A 20396-nucleotide genomic window follows, 5' to 3' on the forward strand; every position below is an offset into this window, starting at 1 on the left:
AATTCCCATTTTCACAATAAACAATTTTCAAAATTAACTTGTGAAAAATATAAAGAATATTCAACTTGATTAAAGTATGTATATAATCCATTTATAAAATAAAATATAATATTTTACTTTTTTTTGAAGTATTTATTTATTTTATTATATTCTTAATTTTTTTTAAATAAATAATTTCAGATGAAGAACATATCAATATGGATAGTTTTTAGTTTAAGTACACTGTTTTGTGTAAACTCTAGGCGAGGAGAGGATAATCGTAGTGTATGGCGAATACTAGCCGATGATTTTGTAGGTTGTTCCTCATATTATGGATGTGAGAGGGGAAAATGTTGGGCTGCATGTGGTGGTCCTGTTGCAGAATACACTTTTTGGTGCTGGACTAGTAAGGCCAATACCTCAACGGCAACTGAATGTACATTATCTATTCAATGTGATGGATGTTGGAAATGTGCAGGTATATGTTTTGTTGGTGAATGATTAATTATCAATGATCAAATAAATATCAATGATATAAGTAAAAATTTAATATTATATAAAATCATAGTATATGATTGGGAAAGATTAATGTCTTTTCATTATTATTATTATTATTATACTTTTAATGTTACACGTACTTATAATTATCCTGTTGACAAATGTTAGCAGATAAAAATAATATCATCAGCTAAATATACAAATTACAATTCACGTATCAGGATATTCATGAAATATATTGTTTATTAATGATGCTCCAATTGATACTGTGACGATTAATGTTCCAAAAATGTTATATTAAAATTCAAATAAACATTGTAAACTGTAAAAATAAACTTACTATTCAAACATAACTGTTTATGAATATATTCAATTAATTGTATATACATATGTATGTGTGTCCGATAGTTTTATACGATTTGTATAACTAACTTCCTCAACTGATAATATCTATTTTTTTCTTTTCTTTTCGGAGAAAAATTTTCAGTTAATTTTGTTGTGGTGCCATATCATTGAGGGTCTATCTTCTGACAATTAAAATATTTACGATCATTTACGATAATTAAAAAAAAACAATTTTTGCTTTGAAAAATTAAAATGTACCCAACTAATGTATAAACTAATGAAAAATAAAATTACTATATTAATTTTTTATATTAATTTGATAATTTCTTTCTTATATATATATATATATATGTTTTTTTATTGTTATTTTTGCATTGTTTTTTTTTTAGTATAATTATACTGGAATAAACAAAAAAAAGATAAATGAAAAAATAAATTAAACTTTTTAATCATTTTGATCACCTCATAGTTATACAGAAATATTAATCAATCTTTTATGTGTTAAAAAATATCAACAACAATTGATAATCATAATTGTAGCAACCCAAACAATTCTACACGCAATAGTTAAACATCTCATTTTTCTTATTAGTTAAATATCTACAAAAAAAATATGTCTCGTAATGATCATTTTATTTGTGTCGAAGCAATTATTGAAAAATGTTATCAGCTTATTTAAAATATTTATTTTTATCAATAATTTTTCAATTTATTATATACTCAAAGAACATTAGTGATTATGAATAATTAAATTTTAAAAATTTACAATTATTTTCATTATTTTTATCATAATTAAAATGCACTTAAGTTTTATTCGTAATTTTTAAAATTTAATTATTCGTAATCGCTAATGTTCTTCGAGTATATAAGGAATTGAAAAATTCCCATTTTCACAATAAACAATTTTCAAAATCAACTTGTGAAAAATATAAAGAATATTCAACTTGATTAAAGTAAGTATATAATCCATTTATAAAATAAAATATAATATTTTACTTTTTTTTGAAGTATTTATTTATTTTATTATATTCCTAATTTTTTTCAAATAAATAATTTCAGATGAAGAACATATCAATATGGATAGTTTTTGGTTTGTGTACACTGTTTTGTGTAAACTCTATTCAAGGAAAGGATTCTCGTAGTGCATGGCGACGAATAGTTGATGATTTTGTAGGTTGTTCCTCATATTTTGGATGTGAGAAAGGAAAATGTTGGGCAGCATGTGGAGGTTCTATTGTAGAATCAACTTTTTGGTGCTGGACTCGTAAGGCTAATACCTCAACGGCAACTGAATGTACATTATCTATTCAATGTGATGCATGTTGGAAATGTGCAGGTATATGTTTTGTTGGTGAATGATTAATTATCAATGATCAAATAAATATCAATGATTATAAGTAAAAATTCAACATTATATAATTGAGAAAGATTAATGTCTCCTTATTATTATTATTATACTTTTAATGTACTTATCTTCTTACATAAGCCCTTTTTTTAAGTTAATTTTTAAAAATTAAAATTTATCAATAAAAAATAATTAAATATATTATTTTATGAAATTTGAAAATTATTAGTTTATTGTTGTTTAATAAAAATGAATTATTAAAATATCTATTGTTGATAAATATGATATCAAAAATATGAAAATAATTATAATTTAATATTTAAATCACTTTGTAACTTACACTGTTTTTTAATACCAAAATTTTATAGTAATAATTTTGTGTCGATAAGACATCGTAAATAACTACCTTAATTATTTATTCAACCATTTTTGTTTTTTTTTTATTTCGATATATTATAACTTTTTTTTTTTAAGAAATAACAGATATCATGATTCATATTCTATTTATATATTTTTTTTTTTATCGCAAATTATTTACAAAATAAATTAATTTATATCTCGAGTCATTCGTATAATTTTCATACAAGTGTCATCATTAATAATTTTCACGTAAATTTTGTATTAAATTGTAGTTGAGTTGGGATAAAATTGGAATGATATATCAATTATTGACTGATATAAATTTTTTAAATTAAATAATAAATATGTTTAACTATTTCAATCAAAAAATGATTAAAATTCGTTAATCAAAAACTGTTTCTAGTTATTGATATTCAGAAACATTGCACAAACATTTTTGTTGATTATGAAAATTTTCTTCTTGTCGTTCTTGTTGTTGTTGATGATGATTCTGCTAGGATTGTGATTGGTGTTCTTGTTGTGATGATTGATAATTTTTTCTTTTATAATTTACAAATTGTTTCTCAAAATTTCACATTAATTTAAAGTTTTTTTTTTTTTGATAGGATAAAAGTTACGTCTTCGCATATATATATGTTTTAATTATTAATAAACGAAAACATGCTTATCTCCCGAATTTTTTATAAGTTGATAATGTAGGACTATATTATTTTAATTTCCCAAGTAAAAAAAATATATTTATTGGAAATATAAAACAAATTTAATTTATATTTAAAATATATGTGAATTAAATTTAATTAATGTTTTAAAAAATATAAATTAAATTTAATTTACATTTAATTTACATTTAATTCATATGTAATCTATATCTATACAAAAAGTAAATGTATTTTATATTTTTTCAAAACATAAAATAAATTTACTTAAAATTTTTTTTTTTTCGACATTGCAAAAAAAAAAATTTGGATGTACTTCAAATTTAATTTATATTTTTCAAAAATATGAAATAAATTTACTTTTTGTATAGATATAGATTACATATGAATTAAATATAAATTACATTTAAATTAAATTTAATTTATATTTTTTAAAACATTAATCAAATTTAATTCACATATATTTTAAATATAAATTAAATTTATTTTATATTTCCAATAAATATATTTTTTTCACTTGGGTTTGAGATTTTTGGTAGCTAGGCCTTTTTGTGAGTGATTAAAAATGAGCATTTGATTTTTTTATTTACTCTTATTATACGATGATCTTAAGGTTTAAAGTTTTCCATTGATAATACTGTCCACTAAATCATCCGGCATCATTGATAGATTTTTAACAACCATATGTCGGATAGACATTCCACGAATACCCTGAAATTAATAAACGCTCATAAATTAATTTATTACAATTTAAAAAAAAAGAATATTTTTAATAAAAAAACTTAATTTTTGGGATGCTAATTTAAAATAAAAGTCGGAAAAACATAAACTTTGATTGTTTTATTTAATATTTATAATAAAGTATGCGTATAATATGAAAAATAAAAATTACTTGTATCTCTTATTTTTTTTTTTTTTTCATAATAATAACAATAGATTTTGTATAATTTAAAAAATAAAAATAATTTACAAAATTAATAAAAAAACTAATTAAATAAAAAAAAAAAGAAAATACTACTACGTTGGTTGATGAAAAAATGAGAAAAAAAATTAAAAAAAAACTTGGTTTGAAAATTACAAGTTGTAAATAAACCAAATAAAAGTACTTACATTTGTTGACTTGAAAAAATTGATATATACCGGATATAATTTAATTCCATATTATTTTTCATAAATTTTGATATTTTTTCTTGTTGTTGACTCAAGTTTGTATTGAGCTTCGTAATTTCTAACGATAATTTAGTGACGAAATCATAATGCTTTCTGGTGATATTGTCCAATTGACAGTTTCGTTGATGAGTCAAATTTATATAATTTTCAAGCTCTGATATCAATGATACAGTCGTATGAGTTTTCAGGCCAATCTGACTTTTGATTACATTCGATGAATTAACTATACCATTTAAAAAAAAATTATAATCAATAGTTTTTTTACTTTACTGTCTATTATTACAAAAAATAGCAAAATATAATATTAATTTCCTTTGAATTTTCTATTAAAATTAAATATATTTTTTCCACTTGGGTAAATAAATCGAATAAAAGTACTTACATTTGTTAACTTGAAAAATATTTCGTTGATATGTCTATATACAGACAGTATACTGTGCAACTACTGACGAGCAAATGGACTGCTACCGAAAATTATCATAATTTATATACACATCAGCTTAGTCTACTTTATATCAGTTTTCTCAACTGCTTGCATATACAACATCCTACTATTGCAAGATTCTAGGAATACCAAAATAATTATCATGACACTGACAAGGGTCATCTCTTCACGCCATCGAAAAGTTCAGCTGCAGTATTGATAATTCGTAATAATAATTGTTAATTCGTAAAATAAAGATGAGAATTTAATTTTTTAATATTATTGAAAATTATAAATCCATCAAGAAGTCAATAACTTTTAGATAGACTCAATGTTTTTTCTTTTCATTAATAAATTTGATATAATACGGAAGTGGGATAGGCGCGAAGCGCCCCACCATAGTATTGCTTTCTGTACACTTTTTAAGGTTGAATGTAAATACGAATTCCCTCTACTCGATTTTGCTAATTTTTTTTTTAATCGCTAGCTAGAACATTTCTCTATTTTATAGAATTTTTTTCAAATTTTTCGACCGTGAAATAAACTTGACCGATTTAAGACGGCCGTAAACGGAAAAACCCACGTTTTGATCTGTATCTATAAAAACCCCTCTACTCGAAATTACTAAATTTGATTTAGATTTGTAGTTTTTTTAATTACGAAAATTTAAAAAAAAAATCATCAATTTCGACCGTGTTTTTTAGAAGATATTCAATCGCAAACGATTAATTAACTCCGAAATTTACTTTACTTTACTGCTGCAGTCGTAGTTGTGTGTGTTCGTGTAGGCCGGGTACACTCATACTACTACAGATGTGATAGTAACGGACCAAGAAGACTAGGGGGACGTTCCAAAAATCACTCGGAAACTCGGAAGGTCAAGATTGTGATCATAGAAAATTTTTGATATTTTGTTGTGGTAGACATGATTTTTTGTTCATGTATTTTTATAGGCACAAAACAATAAATTATTATTGTTTAATTATTAATAATAATTATAAAAAATACTTTTCACAATTGTAATAAGTAACAAAAGTAAATGGCATATGCAATATGGCTGTTTTTGTTGCTTACAATATCTACAGTAACCTCTAGTTACTTTTAAGTTTATTTTATCTCTATATTTTTTCATCTACTGCGCCGGTCCGGGTTTCCGAGTGATTTTTGGAACGTCCCCTTGAGACCAGGAGAGTCAACTCCCTGTAGTGGGGGATAGGCTGGATGGGACCAAAAACGTCGTAAACTTTTACACAGGGGCAGGCTTTATAAAAACGCCGTTTCAGCGCTGTTGTCGACCCACGAACCACGCACACATGTATTGAATATAATACATATAATACATATACTTAATAAATTAACAGTCTATTTAAATTAATTCCTTAATCACTTGCCACCAATATTTTTATTTATCATAAAAAATATGATATAGACTACAAATTAAATTATTTGGCTAAATCAATTATTTTATCATATATAAATTATTATATATGATAAATCAAAATATTGGTGGCAAATAATTGAAGAATTAATTTAGACTGTTAATTTATTTATTTGGTTCCATCCTTTTCTTAGAAAATATTTTCCATAATTAATCGATTAAATAGCTATTAGAAAATGTATCTAAGGGAAAGATGTGGCCAAATAAATTTATATGTTGTCTAGATTAATTTCTTGGCAACATTTTCTATAATAAATTAAAATATTTGTGGCGAATAGTTGAGCAATTTTTTTAGACTACGAAATAATTTATTTAGCTACATCCTTCTTTTAGCAAAAATTATTACATACAATCAATTAATTGTATAAATTTAGATAACAAACTTGTGGCGTATTTTGATATCAAATTGATATACGTAAAATAGAACAAATCAGCATTAAAATATCAACAACAATTGTGAACAATTTTGGTTCGCGAGACGCCGAAAGTGCCTCTCTGTGGCCAAATGTACAAGCCTTATTTCACGACATATTTTGTCCCATTCCCAATGTACATAGTTGACTCTCCTGGTTTCTAGTCTTCTTGTAACGGACACAGATTTTGGGCATTGAGGGCACCAATTTATTTTAAAAAAGCATGGGCTGGGGCGAGCCCCTTTGGCACAAAAAAGTTATTCAACGATGGGACTTACATTCAACCTTAAGAAGACCACTCATAGTTTCTATAATAATTAAGATAGACTGTTCATATTAGGCTCAAATAAAAGATTTTAGCAAAAGCCACAGCCTCTGATAAAAATAAAATTGTTGAGATGAATAATGAAACTATAAATGACAAAAGAAAATTTTAAAAAAATATTCAAAGGGAAATATTAAGAAAACTAAGCAAAATTCATGATATTAATATTTTATGTAGATGATAAATCTAGCAGTTTTATATATTTTATATATTTATTTTTTTGATGGAAAAAAATTAAAGAACAATTACTAAGCTGACCAAAGATTTTTTCTGTATTTTTTGGCTTTTGATAATTCATATGTTTCATAAGTTATTTAATTTTCTCAAAAATATATATGATATAGTTATATTACAAATGGTTGATGGCATTTTTTGTTTAAAAATAAATATGGTAAATATTTTTTGTAAATCTTTTATGAAATTGCCAGATAAAAATAATCTAAATTTTTTTTTTCTGTGTTTAATATTTAATATTTATTTTGAAATCCAGTAAGATATTTCAGGTCGCAGAAAGAAGAAAAAAAATCATCCACGCCCAAATATTATTGTAGATAAAATTTGAAAAAAAAAAAAACAAAAAAAATTCAAATCAAGAATTAAAAACACTAACTTTAATAAAAAAAAAAAAAATTCATATTTAGTTTTAAAAAATACATTTGAAATGTTTTTTTTGCTTCTATTCATTTAGTTATTTTTTTATTAATTTTCTATTTACATTTGATAATATTTTTAATGAAAAAAATACTATTAAAAAATTCATAAATAGTTTATAAATAAATTTTAATAAATTACGAATTGATAATTATACTATTCTTGAGTAGTAAAAATAACAATTGGAATAAAAAAATAAATCTTATGCTTTAAGGGATTACCCCCGCATATCTAGAGACCTCTTGCGTATGAAATTTAGAAACATAATATTTCTATGAGTGCGAACGAGATAAAAAAGAAGGAGAAAGTCTTGTTTCTCACTTCAACTTGAGTATTTAAACAAAGACAAAAATTTATTTTTATTTATTGTAAAATAAAAAGGTCTCAAAGCCCTATTAATTTTTATATCAAAACTTTCCTTATTGTTTCCCCCATCTATCTGTAGTTTTTGAAAAAGCTATCTGCGTTTTCCATAAAATGGCTAACCAGGTTTCTAAAAACTAAACCGGACTCTCCATAAGAACCTATGTATAACCTTCAAAAAAATAGCCTACTTTAGTAATTAATTACTAAGTAATTAGCTACAAGAAAATTATCAAAAGACATTTCTATATAATAAAACTTTACTATCAAACAAACATGCAAGAAATTAAATTGTCAATTGTTTATATTTTTAATAACTTTTGAGGAAATTAACAGAAAAAATTTTTGTACAATTTTTTTTTAAAATTCATATAGTGAAAACAATACTAGTAAGCTTTCATCTACGTAAAATTACGTAAAGAAATAAAGGTAATTAAAATTTATACACGTAATTGTTTGAATAATTATAATCCTTTTAAAATTTTGACAGATATCAATGTCTTATACGTTTCAAATTCAAACACATTGAAATTATTTAATTTCAGATATTTTATTTGACATACTTAATTACTATACAAATATATATTTGTGAATAAAAACAAAAAAAAAAAAGAGCTGCGTTTTTAGGGTAAACAAGTGGATTAGATCGTTATAGAAATTCATTTTTTTTTTGATATATTTGAACAAAAATTAAGACATGTGGCCTCATTAAGTTTTTCGTTCGTATAAAGTTATTTATTTTTATTTCTGATGTAAATAATTTAGTCTACTAAATTAATTCTAGTATAAATAAATGACGTGTTCAAATATCACGAGCAACTACTTATAAAATTTTTAAAAAAATTCCAAGCCCTGCAGTCACGGTATATAAAAGTCCACTGCAATTGAAAAAAATTAAACGTCACGACTTTTCAACAATTTTACTTGAAGCTGAGACTCATAAGATCATACTGAAAAATGAAGTTGATTATAACAATCATTTTCATATTGATAGTATTGAAAAAGGTATGTAAAAAAAAAATTTTAATTTATTTTTGAATAATTCAATAGCTGTTATGGTTATTTTATTATTAATGTATAGGGACATGGAGGTAGAATGGAATTTAAAAGTAATTCAACATTGCTATTAAACACAAGTATTGCGGAAAATATAAAAAAAAATCATTCAAATAGTACTGATAAACTGACTAATTTAAACAGAGTTCAACAAGACATAATAAATACAGACCATGCTAAGAGCTTTCAACTAATAAAGTCATTTGAATGGAAAACCATTTTGGATCATGAAAAACATTTGTCTAGCGATAAAAATATAACATGTTGTAAAAATTTTTCGGAGAAATATATTGATACACTATCGAAAAATGCAACATTTAAGAATGAAGAATATTTTAAAAATCAAACTTTGCTTTCTACAAATTTTATCAATAAAATTATACAGGTATAGATAATTTTCGTTTTTTTAATTAATTTATTATGTAAGGATCTGTTTTACAACATGATACGATAAATATATTATGTTTTTATTTTCATATTAAGAGTAATGGATCGATGATCACAATTAAGAATTGCGTTATAAATAAAAAACTTAATATGGTACAACTTATACTCGAATGCATTGATCAAAGTATTTCGATTAATTCTCCAACTAAGACAATTACTTTTTATAAAAATATTGAAACTAATATAAAGAAGAATATTAACTTGACAATTTCAACATTAAATGATTATTCTGAAAAATTGTTCGATTCTCTTGAAAATAATTTAAATCATGCAAAAAATTTATTTCAAAAATGCACAAGTCATGATCAAAAAATTGACAAATGTGCAAATTATTTTAATTAAAAAAATATATCATTGTCTATTTGATGTAACAAAATAAATAGTGAAAATTTTTAAATGATAATTTAAAGTAAAATTAAGTAAATAATTATTACTTACTTCAGTGCCGTAACAAAGAATTTTTGCGCCCTGGGCAAAATTATATTTTGCGCCCTATTTTAATCGATATAATATATGAAAAAAAAATCATTTGTTAGGTGTACCGTGGTAGAAATAATCTCTCCGGACTTCTCCGGATTTTCTACGTAATTGAGACTTCCGGAGATATTTACGGAGTAATCTCCAGACTATTTCTATAATATCTCCGGATTTTTTCCGGAATTTTGACTTAAAAAAACAAACACAAAAAAAATGGAAAAATTAATAAGAAAAAGTAGAAATAAGAGTTTACATACGAAAAATAAAAAAGAAATTTTTTCTGAAAAAATCCGGAGAAAACCCGAAAAAACTCCGGAATAATATCTCCGGAAGTCTCAATTGCGTAGAAAATCCGGAGAAATCCAGAGAGATCCGGAGATAATCTGGAGAAAATCCAGAGAGATTATTTCTACCAGGGGTGATATAGATGAAGAATGAATCATTACGAAATCAAAACAGTTTTTGTCTTCTAGCATTGTGGCTGGAAAATTCATCTATGGTGCCTCCTGTGAGGTGTTTCAATTGTTTTGTGTTTCAATTGTTTTGTGTTTCATTTGTTTTGTGTTTCATTTGTATTCATCTATCATGATGTCATCGAAGTCTATTGAAGATACAATCAATTTGGCACAATGATTCTATTTTATTATAGAAAAAATTGCAGAGAAATTAATCTAGATATTATAAAATAATTTATTTGGTTACATCCAATCCTTAGCAAAAGTTGCCAATAGCTCTTTTTGATTAATTAATTATGGCAAATGTATCTAGGGAAAGAATGTAACCAAATATATTAATTCCTAGTCTAAATTGATTTTTTAGCAATATTTCCTATCATAAATTGAAATTATTGTCTAAAATAGCTAAAGAATTTATTTAGACTAGGAAATAATATATTTGGTTATACATTCTTTCCTCAGCAATATTTGGCAATAGCTTTTTTATTAATTAATTATGGCCAATGTTGGTAAGAAAAGGATGTGACCAAATAAAAAAATTCGTAATCTGAATTAATTTCTCAGCCATTTGCCATAATCATCTCAATTTATGTCAATAAAAAAATGATAAGCAAACCTTTGGCCTATAGTCAATACAAGTAGAATAAAAATCGGTCCATTATTTAACCTGCTTTCGTGGTTAAGTCTGTTAAGGGATTTGGACGATTTTTTTCGGTATATGAGAAAGAAATGAAATTTATACAGTAGATTTTTGAAATACTAATACATTTTATGTGATTTTTTGGTAATTGTTTGGAAGCTCGTTTTTTTTTTATTAATTTTTAAAGTTGACAACTTTTAACATTGGCTCTTATGGAGAATGCGATTTTTGTCAAAAAAAAATCCATTAAAATACCAATATCTCCAATCGACAATATGACATCATGAAAGAAAAAACTATCGGGTTATAAAATGAGACAAAACAAAACGTATAGAAAAAAAATAAAAGAGGTTTGGAGCTTAGTTTTTTTACAATTAATAATTGAAGTATGAAAAAATTGATTTTTATGAGGAATTATTGAAAAATTACTAGAGACCTCTTGCGGATGACTTTTAGAAACACAATAATTCTATGAGTGCGAAAAAGACATAAAACAAAGGAAAAATGTTGTCTCACTCTTCGTTTTAAAAAAATCGTCCAAATCCCTTAAAGTACGATGTTAGTGATAGGTAGAATTAGGTAGAATTTTAAAGTATAGAGGATCGTGTCTTGGCCGTTGTCAGAAGAAACAAAAAAAAATTTCAATCGAAATTATTAAGTATTTTTTATTTTACGTCGTATTTTGCATTTTTAATATTGTTTTTGGACGATTGTCTCTAAACGAACAATAGCAATAATAAGGACGATTACCTTAAAATTTAGAAAGACAATCATGTTTATGTAATACCCGAATGATCATAAATGACAGTAGTCAATTTATTTCCTGAAAATAAAATTTTTTTTTCAATTGTTTTAAAAAGAATATTTTTTTTCTTGTCACGCGCTTCTAAGTGCGCCCCTCTTTACACTGCGCCCTGGGCAGTTGCCCCTCTTGCCCACCCCTTGTTACGGCACTGACTTACTTTATTTATAAATTTATTATTTTGTATTTAGCTGAAAAACTGTATCGATATTATCACTGAAGTAAACTAAAATTACAAAAAAAAAACATAATAATTTAAAATTTATTTTGAAAAATATTTAATATAAATTTATGCTTCATATAATATTATTATTATCTCCAAGTATTCGTATGAACATTAAATAAATAAATAAACAAGTAGATGAAATAATATACATGTTGCTGCACTCGATAATTTATTGTCTATCCTATTTGTCTCGTGAATATTATGTTCCTTGTATTTAAAAAAAAAAAAAAACAGAAATTAGAATCCTCTGATAAAATAAGATCAATATTTCAATTGAACCAATTCTAAAAAAAAAAAAAATATCTCCTGAATTGATTAGTCATATTCGATTGCATTATTTTTCTTATTTTATTTGTATTTTAATTTGACTTCGTGTTCACTATCAAGAATCAACATTTTATTGACACATTTTTTTTTATAATACAAAATTTCATGATTCCAACTGAAACAAATTTATTGCCAGTGTACATTTGTACATGTATATATATTTTTGCTAATCAAATGTAAACATTGAATCCAAAAATAAAAAAATAAAATCCAGATGATGTAAAATGGTTCTATTTATTTTTATACAAATGAGATATGCAATTGTTTGAATATGCTTAATGCTTTTGAGTTTTTGACAAATGTCATTGTTCTAAGCTTCAAGAAAAAAAAAATTATATTATATTTGACTCCAATAAGTTCTGTACAAACATGAATTATTGTATTAAACATGAGGTAAAACAGTGTCGCGTTTATCGATGTTAGAAAATATATCAATAACAGATATATGAGATGCTGAACGAGTCGATGATTGTTGACCTGAATGTTCATCGTCCACCTTCTACTATCGTTATCACCAATACATGGATGATTAATTTGTACGTCATTTTTTAATTAATCAGTACGCGTATTTTTTTAATAATAGCATTACCACGTCCAATTATTTTTGGATGATATTCTGGATCAATTGTAAATTTTATATTTAAAATAATTTTAATTCACGTTCAATACGTTTTGCTTCAAGGCCACCAACACGTTCAAGCATATCAAGAAATATGGAGTAATGTGAATAAATTCGGAGGAAATCGGCGCAACGCGGAGAAAATCGGTGGAAACAAAAAAATTTCGGATAAATTCGGAGCAATATCGGAGAAAAATTTTCGCCAGGTAATTGCCAATTATTTTTTTAATATTTATATCTTTACGTCGAATAATATAAAGGTGTATCCATGATGGTGCTTCAATTGATGTTGTTCAATTATTTTTTATTAATTCATTCGAAAAAAACACATATTTTGATTTTAACATAAAGAGACCCAAAAAGCAGTGAATAAAAAAAAAAAATATACATATTCACAAAAAGAATTTTGCCCAAGTGAAAAAAATATATTTATTGGAAATATAAAATAAATTTAATTTATATTTAAAATATATGTGAATTAAATTTGATTAAAATAAAATTAATTACATGTAATTTATATTTAATTCATATGTAATCTATATCTATACAAAAAGTAAATTTATTTCATATTTTTGGAAAATATAAATTAAATTTGAAGTACATCCAAATTTTTTTTTTGCAATGTCGAAAAAAAAAAAATTTTAAGTAAATTTATTTTATGTTTTGAAAAAATATAAAATACATTTACTTTTCGTATAGATATAGATTACATATGAATTAAATGTAAATTACATGTAAATTAAATTTAATTTATATTTTTTAAAACATTAATTAAATTTAATTCACATATATTTTAAATATATATTAAATTTATTTTATATTTCCAATAAATATATTTTTTTCACTTGGGTGGTTTGATTTAAATTTTTAATTAGACGATATTATTTACTTTTTGGTATTAATTATTACTGTAAAGTGTCTCGATCGATGGTCTAGATGCAATAACACGTTGAGCACTATAACAGTTTCCGAGCGCTCAACGTGCTATTGCATCCAGACCTTCGATTGGCATACAATGTAATTTTATAATTGCAATAATAAATTATCTTAAATTTTTTAAAATTATTATGATAATTTAATAAACAATAAAATTAAATAAAAATTAACATGTCAATTTGTAAAATGAAAAATCTAATTTTCTAATGATGATTATTGAAAATTATAAATACATCAATGTAATATATATGTTATTCTTGGATTAGTGTACTCAGAAGTCTAAACAGTTCTTTTTTGGTACAAAAATGATAACGTAAAATTTCAATAACTATTCCAAGAAATCCAATGATATTGTGTACAGAAATTATCACATAAATAATTACTCCACGTGTTTGCATGAATACAAATTGTTCAATTTTATTTAATATTAAAAATCATGAAATACATAAAAAAATGATTAATATCTAATACTTGAAGATAAACAATATTTCATGGTCATTATTATCTCATGTTTTACAATGATAAAGTTTGAGTAACAAACATTTCCTGTTGATAATTTCGAAAATGAATTAAATCATCACTATAAAAGTTTAAAAAAAAAAAAAAAGACCAAGTCATTCAAGTTAGTTATATGCCGCAAGTGATGCAGAAACTTGGCTCAAAATTTTCAATGCATCATTCGATGCCTCATACATTTGTGTTAGATGATCTCGCTTGATTTTTTCAGCTTCGCAAAGCTCCATAAGTTGAATCTAAAAATATAATGAATAATCACAATGTACAAAAAAAATAATAATTCATTTCAATCCATTCAACTTACAACATCTTCACTGCCTACAAGTTGAGACAGAAGCTCAACATTGATAAAATGCTTGACATTTTCAATGATCATGAACATGATGATTTTAGGAACAAGATCCTGCACAGTTTTAGTAACAATGTCCATGTATGAATCGATTAAAATTTTAAATTTATAAACTTCTTGAGTCATTTTTGTATTTGTTGAAAATTTTTCATACAAATCAGCATCATCATTCTGTAAATAATCATAACAATTTACCAAAATAATCTGAATCACGTGTAATTTATAAATGTTTTTTTTTTATTTAATAATTAAAATATCTCACTGGAAATTTCATAGAAAGTGTATTCTTGTAAGATTTTTCAGTGGCTCTGAAAAAAAAGAAAATTGTATCTATTTTTCGTTGCATAAATTAATTATTAATCTTTAATATTTTCAGAGAAATTATAAGTTAATTTGATGGAAAAATTAAAATATAAACAAAAGACTTTACTCACTTTTCAAGTCCAATGAAATCAACATGTTTTGTGTTGATGTATGATAATTCAAATTCCACAAGATCACACAACTGTTTTTTGCATTTTTCTTCACATTGTTTTAAATATGTTATCAATTTTTCTTCAGTAATTTCTTGGAATGAAGGATAACGAGACATCTATAAAATTGAAAAAAATATTAGATATTACAAAAATTGCTTCATAGAAAAAGGACATGAATATTTTGCTCAAAATTAACTGACCACTTTGGTGCAATCATGTAGAAGTTGATTCAGTTCTTCTGTCACCTCACTGACACAATCAAGAGCTGGTTTCTTCAAACGCCTGATTTGTTCTTTAGCAACTGCTTCGAAGGCTGTATCTGGAGTGAACATGCCAAGTCGTACACCTTATAACAATGTATTTACGTGTATATTTATCAAAAAAAAATTAACTAAAATAAATAATTTGTATGACAAAAAATACTCACCACGGATATTAAGAATGGCGAGTTTTATTTCTCGACGTACAGTGTTATTACCGGCAGATGTCAATGCCGAAATTTCTTCTGACAATTTTTCATGCATCAGGTGGCATATTTTTGAGCCTCCGTTTAAAAATTCTCCAATTTCATGGGATTCATAACAACCAATCGTGTTTGCAAATTGTAAACGGAGTTTATCAATCATCCTTGTTACACAATAAATATCATTAAAATCAAATTAAGGGATTTCGTCGATTTTTTTCCGAATATGAGAATGCTTTGAAATTTTTACAGTAGATTATTGAAATACTAATACATTTTATATAATTTTTTGATAATTGTTTGGAAGCTCGTTATTTTTTTATTAATTTTCAAAGTTGACAACTTTTAACATGGGCTCTTATGGAGAATGCGATTTTTGTCAAAAACAAGTTCATTAAAATACCAATATCTCTAATCGACAATATGACATCGTGAAAAAAAACTATCGAGTTATAAAATGGAACAAAACAAAACGTATGGAAAAAAAATAAAAGAGGTTTGGAGCTTAGTTTTTTTACAATTAATAATTAAAGTATGAAAAAATTGATTTTTTTGAGGAATTATTGAAAAATCACTAGAGACCTCTTGCGGATGACTTTTAGAAACACAATATGAGTGCGAAAAAGACGAAAAACAGAAGAAACAGATGTTGTCTCACTCTTCGTTTTAAAAAATCGACGAAACCCCTTAAATAATCATCAAATACTTTTAATCAAATTGCATTACTTACTGAATCATCAATGTTGTTTTTGATGCTAAATCATCAATATTCATGTCCTCCATGCTCAAATCTTTTTCGTATAAAGTTTTTTGATCCAGTAATTTTTTTCGCAAAGATGGCAAACTTTCACGAATGTTAACAACGAGCTGTTGATTCAATATCTTTTGAAGATATGGTGTTCCCAATTTATCTGCCATATGTTTATACGACTCATGGCTATATTGAAATAAGAAAATTAATATGATTAATAAAATTTAAAAAATAGTCAATTATTAAATATATAGTAAAAAACTACTATAGTAAAAAAAATAAATAATAACTTTTTAAAAAAAGATTTTTCATCGTGAAGTGCATCAGCTATATCTGTGTTTTCATCGATAGCCTTTGAGCCACGATTGACAACACCAATGTAGCCACGTCGTAATGGTAATAGACGATTTTCAAAAATTTCACGGACATCTGTTTTTTCATCTAACTGGTCCAGTTTAGTTATAACACCAATGGTTCTTAATCCTGAATAAAATAATTGACGCATTGTTCAAGTTAAAAGATATATTTAATATATAAAAAATAACAATTGATAATCATCATTACCTTGTGGATCTACCTCCTTAGCAATTTGTAGGGCGACACTATTTGCAAGATCCATATTTGCAGGTGTAACAGCCAAAATAACACACGATTCATTTGAAATATAGTCGAGTATTATTTTGTGAATTTTACTCTCAATTTCATATCGTGGATCATCGATTGGAACTTTGGTAAAACCAGGTAGATCAATCCAAGTAGAATTTAACACTAGTTACAATTGAAAAATGAATCATTGATTTAGAAATTTTAAATATTATTTTTATATTTTATAGAATAGTAAAAGGTGGTACCTTTCGAGGAATATATTCGAAGATTAATTGGATTATGTGAGATGTCTTCTTTTCTGTCAATGACAAGGTTAGTGTCCTCTTCAATTTCTTGTTTAACATGATTAAAATCAGTAAACTTTTTATCTGAGCAATGTAGGAACTCGGCATAATCTATATTTGAATAATTATATCAAACAAAAATGTAAATTAAAATTCAAAAATACAATATCAAATTAAATTTTATATATAATTTATTACCTGGATCTTCATTTCCGTTGTTGATTAATTGCAATATGAGGGGTCGTCTTGTAACCATACCGTAGCCTCGTGGCAAAAAGTCCCTGAAATAGTTTGTTAAATAAATTAAATACATCTAAAATATTTACAAATGAGTAGCAAGTGATGCAAAACAAAAACAAAAAAAAAACAAACAAGCTTTCGAAAGAGATGATAAAAACTTTAAAATGGTTACCTTCCAACCAAGCTTTCAATTAAAGAGCTTTTCCCAACACTTCGGCCTCCAACAAGCGCAATTTGTGGTGAATCCCATTCGAATGTAACTCTTGAACGAGTTGTTACATCCTGAAGACGATTTACAATTGAAACTAAACTGTCCATTCCACTGATACCAGCCATTTTTCTATTTGTTTGATTGCTGTAAATAAAACAGAATCATTATTATGAATGAATTACGTTAAAAAGTATTTATTCATCAACATTCTTATTTTTTTTTATTTTTATTTTTAATCGTTAAAAGTATTTGTTTGTTTTGTTGTCCACAATGAATATTTTTCATCTGAATCGTTTAAACAATCAGTATTGTTGTAAAAAAATTTAACTCGAAATTTTTATTTTAAAAATATTGTTTTATTTAAAATTCATAAAATTGGGCCTCATATTACAACTACGAATAAGGCGTGAGAGAGAATGCGCGTCCCTTTTTGCAAATCGACAAGAGGCATTTTTATCGATAGTTTAGATCGTGATTTCTCAGTTAACTCTTTGAAAAACGTGAACAACTTGTAACAACAAATTGAAGCTAATTTTTTTTTATACAATTTTTGCTGAAATTATTTTTCTCTAAACCTCTTAGTTCCTGCAGTATCATTAAAAATGTCAAATTTTTTTTTATTATATACCTCTTTCTATTTTTTTTACACCTTTAAAAAAATTTTTACTGATTTTTAATTACCACCCTTGAATTCCCTACCACCAAATTAGTAAATATGTAATTTTTTTAAAAAAGTTTCTATACACAAATGAACGCAGACATTCAAGGTTAACAAAACTATTCAAATATTATCGAAATAAATATTTAAAAAAAAAAAGAAATTAATTATAATAAGTAATTTTTTTTTTAGCTTTTTTATGATGTACTAAACAAAAGAGTATTAACCTTGAAAGAGTGTTCACCGGCTTTTTATGTTTTTTCTGTCTGGACCTCAGTATTATATTAAATATTTTTATTATATTTTAGTGCCTTGGAGCTTTAGACACGCTCAACCCTCAACTTTGTAAATAAAATAATTTTAATTTACGAATTTTTTAAAATTATATCATAAGAGTCATAGAATTTGCATAAAAAATTTCAAAAAATTAATTATTTAATAGAAAACAAAAAATAGCAAACTAAAGAATTTTTTTTTTTATAATTTACGTTAACTATTATTGATAAAAATTGAATATACTCATCGATAATTTACTTGCTTATAGAAATAATAAACAACTCAAATTTGTCTTGATATATTATCTTATATTTGTCTTAATACTGTTGCGACTAATTAACGAACTGTATGACCATATCTTCAGCTTACAATACTGTTCATTCATCATTTCCTATCTCAAAAATGGTTGATATAACTAATCTAACTTGTCGTAAAATTATGTCATTCAATAAAGTAATAAAGCTAAATAATGTATCTCCTAAATTTATACTTGAACGTGTACGTATATCTAATATACCCATTTTTTCATATACAAATATATGAATATTGGACTTAATTATATTCTACACTGGACAATTATTTTAAACCAATATTATGTCCTAGTTAATTTATTTTCTATATAGTTATAATTACATTTAGTATTGAATATTAATTTTTATCTATTACTGTAACAAACTGTAGCTCTACTATGGTTTTATTACTGCTGGGCTTAGTCCCAAGTGAAAAAAATATATTTATTGGAAATATAAAACAAATTTAATTTATATTTAAAATATATGTGAATTAAATTTAATTAATGTTTTAAAAAATATAAATTAAATTTAATTTACATGTAATTTACATTTAATTCATATGTAATCTATATCTATACAAAAAGTAAATGTATTTTATATTTTTTCATTGCAAAATTAAAATTTGGATGTACTTCAAATTTAATGTATATTTTTCAAAAATATGAAATAAATTTACTTTTTGTATAGATATAGATTACATATGAATTAAATATAAATTACATGTAAATTAAATTTAATTTATATTTTTTAAAACATTAATCAAATTTAATTCACATATATTTTAAATATAAATTAAATTTATTATATATTTCCAATAAATATATTTTTTTCACTTGGGATACCTTAATAAATAAATAAATAAAATATGAAAATTTATTAAAAAAAATTATGTGAAATAATCAAATAGAATTAATCTATTTACTTGTAATAGTTTACTAATTAAATAAAACTTACTTTTTTTCAGAATTTATATTGAAAAATTTTTAATCAAATTTTTTCTCGTATTGGTTTTTTATCATATGCTCCTTCAACTGATGTTAAATTGTAAAATAACCAGATTATTATTATTAATAATAATCTATTATTTTAGTGAATGAATAATAAAAGTAAATAATTAAAATCCGTCTTGACAAATCAAAAAATGAATTAAAATTTTTTTATTTATAGTTATGGAAATAACAGCACAACACTCAGTCAATGAAACCTTTCACTGGAATGAACATGGAGTTGAAGTGAACATGAGCTGGAGTCTAAATATGCGATAGAAGTTAAGGGGGACTGACTGCTATACAAAAGAGGTGGCAAAAAGTTATTACCTTAT

At 24.6% G+C, this 20396-nt stretch overlaps 1 protein-coding gene across 2 annotated transcripts; it reads right to left on the bottom strand.

Annotated features, from left to right (window-relative positions):
- Positions 1-14221: 14221 nt before the first annotated feature.
- On the bottom strand, positions 14222-20292 carry LOC122848961 (dynamin-like). Of its 2 annotated transcripts, none has more exons than XM_044147456.1 (13): positions 20030-20292; positions 17810-17992; positions 17596-17678; positions 17359-17508; positions 17072-17275; positions 16798-16990; positions 16487-16693; positions 15721-15920; positions 15494-15612; positions 15252-15409; positions 15080-15125; positions 14773-14988; positions 14222-14704 (listed from the first exon to the last, which is right to left on the bottom strand). In XM_044147456.1, exons 2-13 carry the CDS (start codon positions 17971-17973, stop codon positions 14576-14578), a joined length of 1869 nt encoding a protein of 622 aa, XP_044003391.1. In that variant the 5' UTR covers positions 17974-17992; positions 20030-20292; the 3' UTR covers positions 14222-14575. The 2 variants fall into 2 exon arrangements, with proteins under 2 accessions (XP_044003391.1, XP_044003390.1); XM_044147455.1 differs by having other exon boundaries at positions 15494-15639.
- Positions 20293-20396: the final 104 nt, after the last annotated feature.

Source organism: Aphidius gifuensis, linkage group LG2, assembly GCF_014905175.1.
Source record: "Aphidius gifuensis isolate YNYX2018 linkage group LG2, ASM1490517v1, whole genome shotgun sequence".
Classification (NCBI taxonomy): Eukaryota; Metazoa; Arthropoda; class Insecta; order Hymenoptera; family Braconidae; genus Aphidius; species Aphidius gifuensis.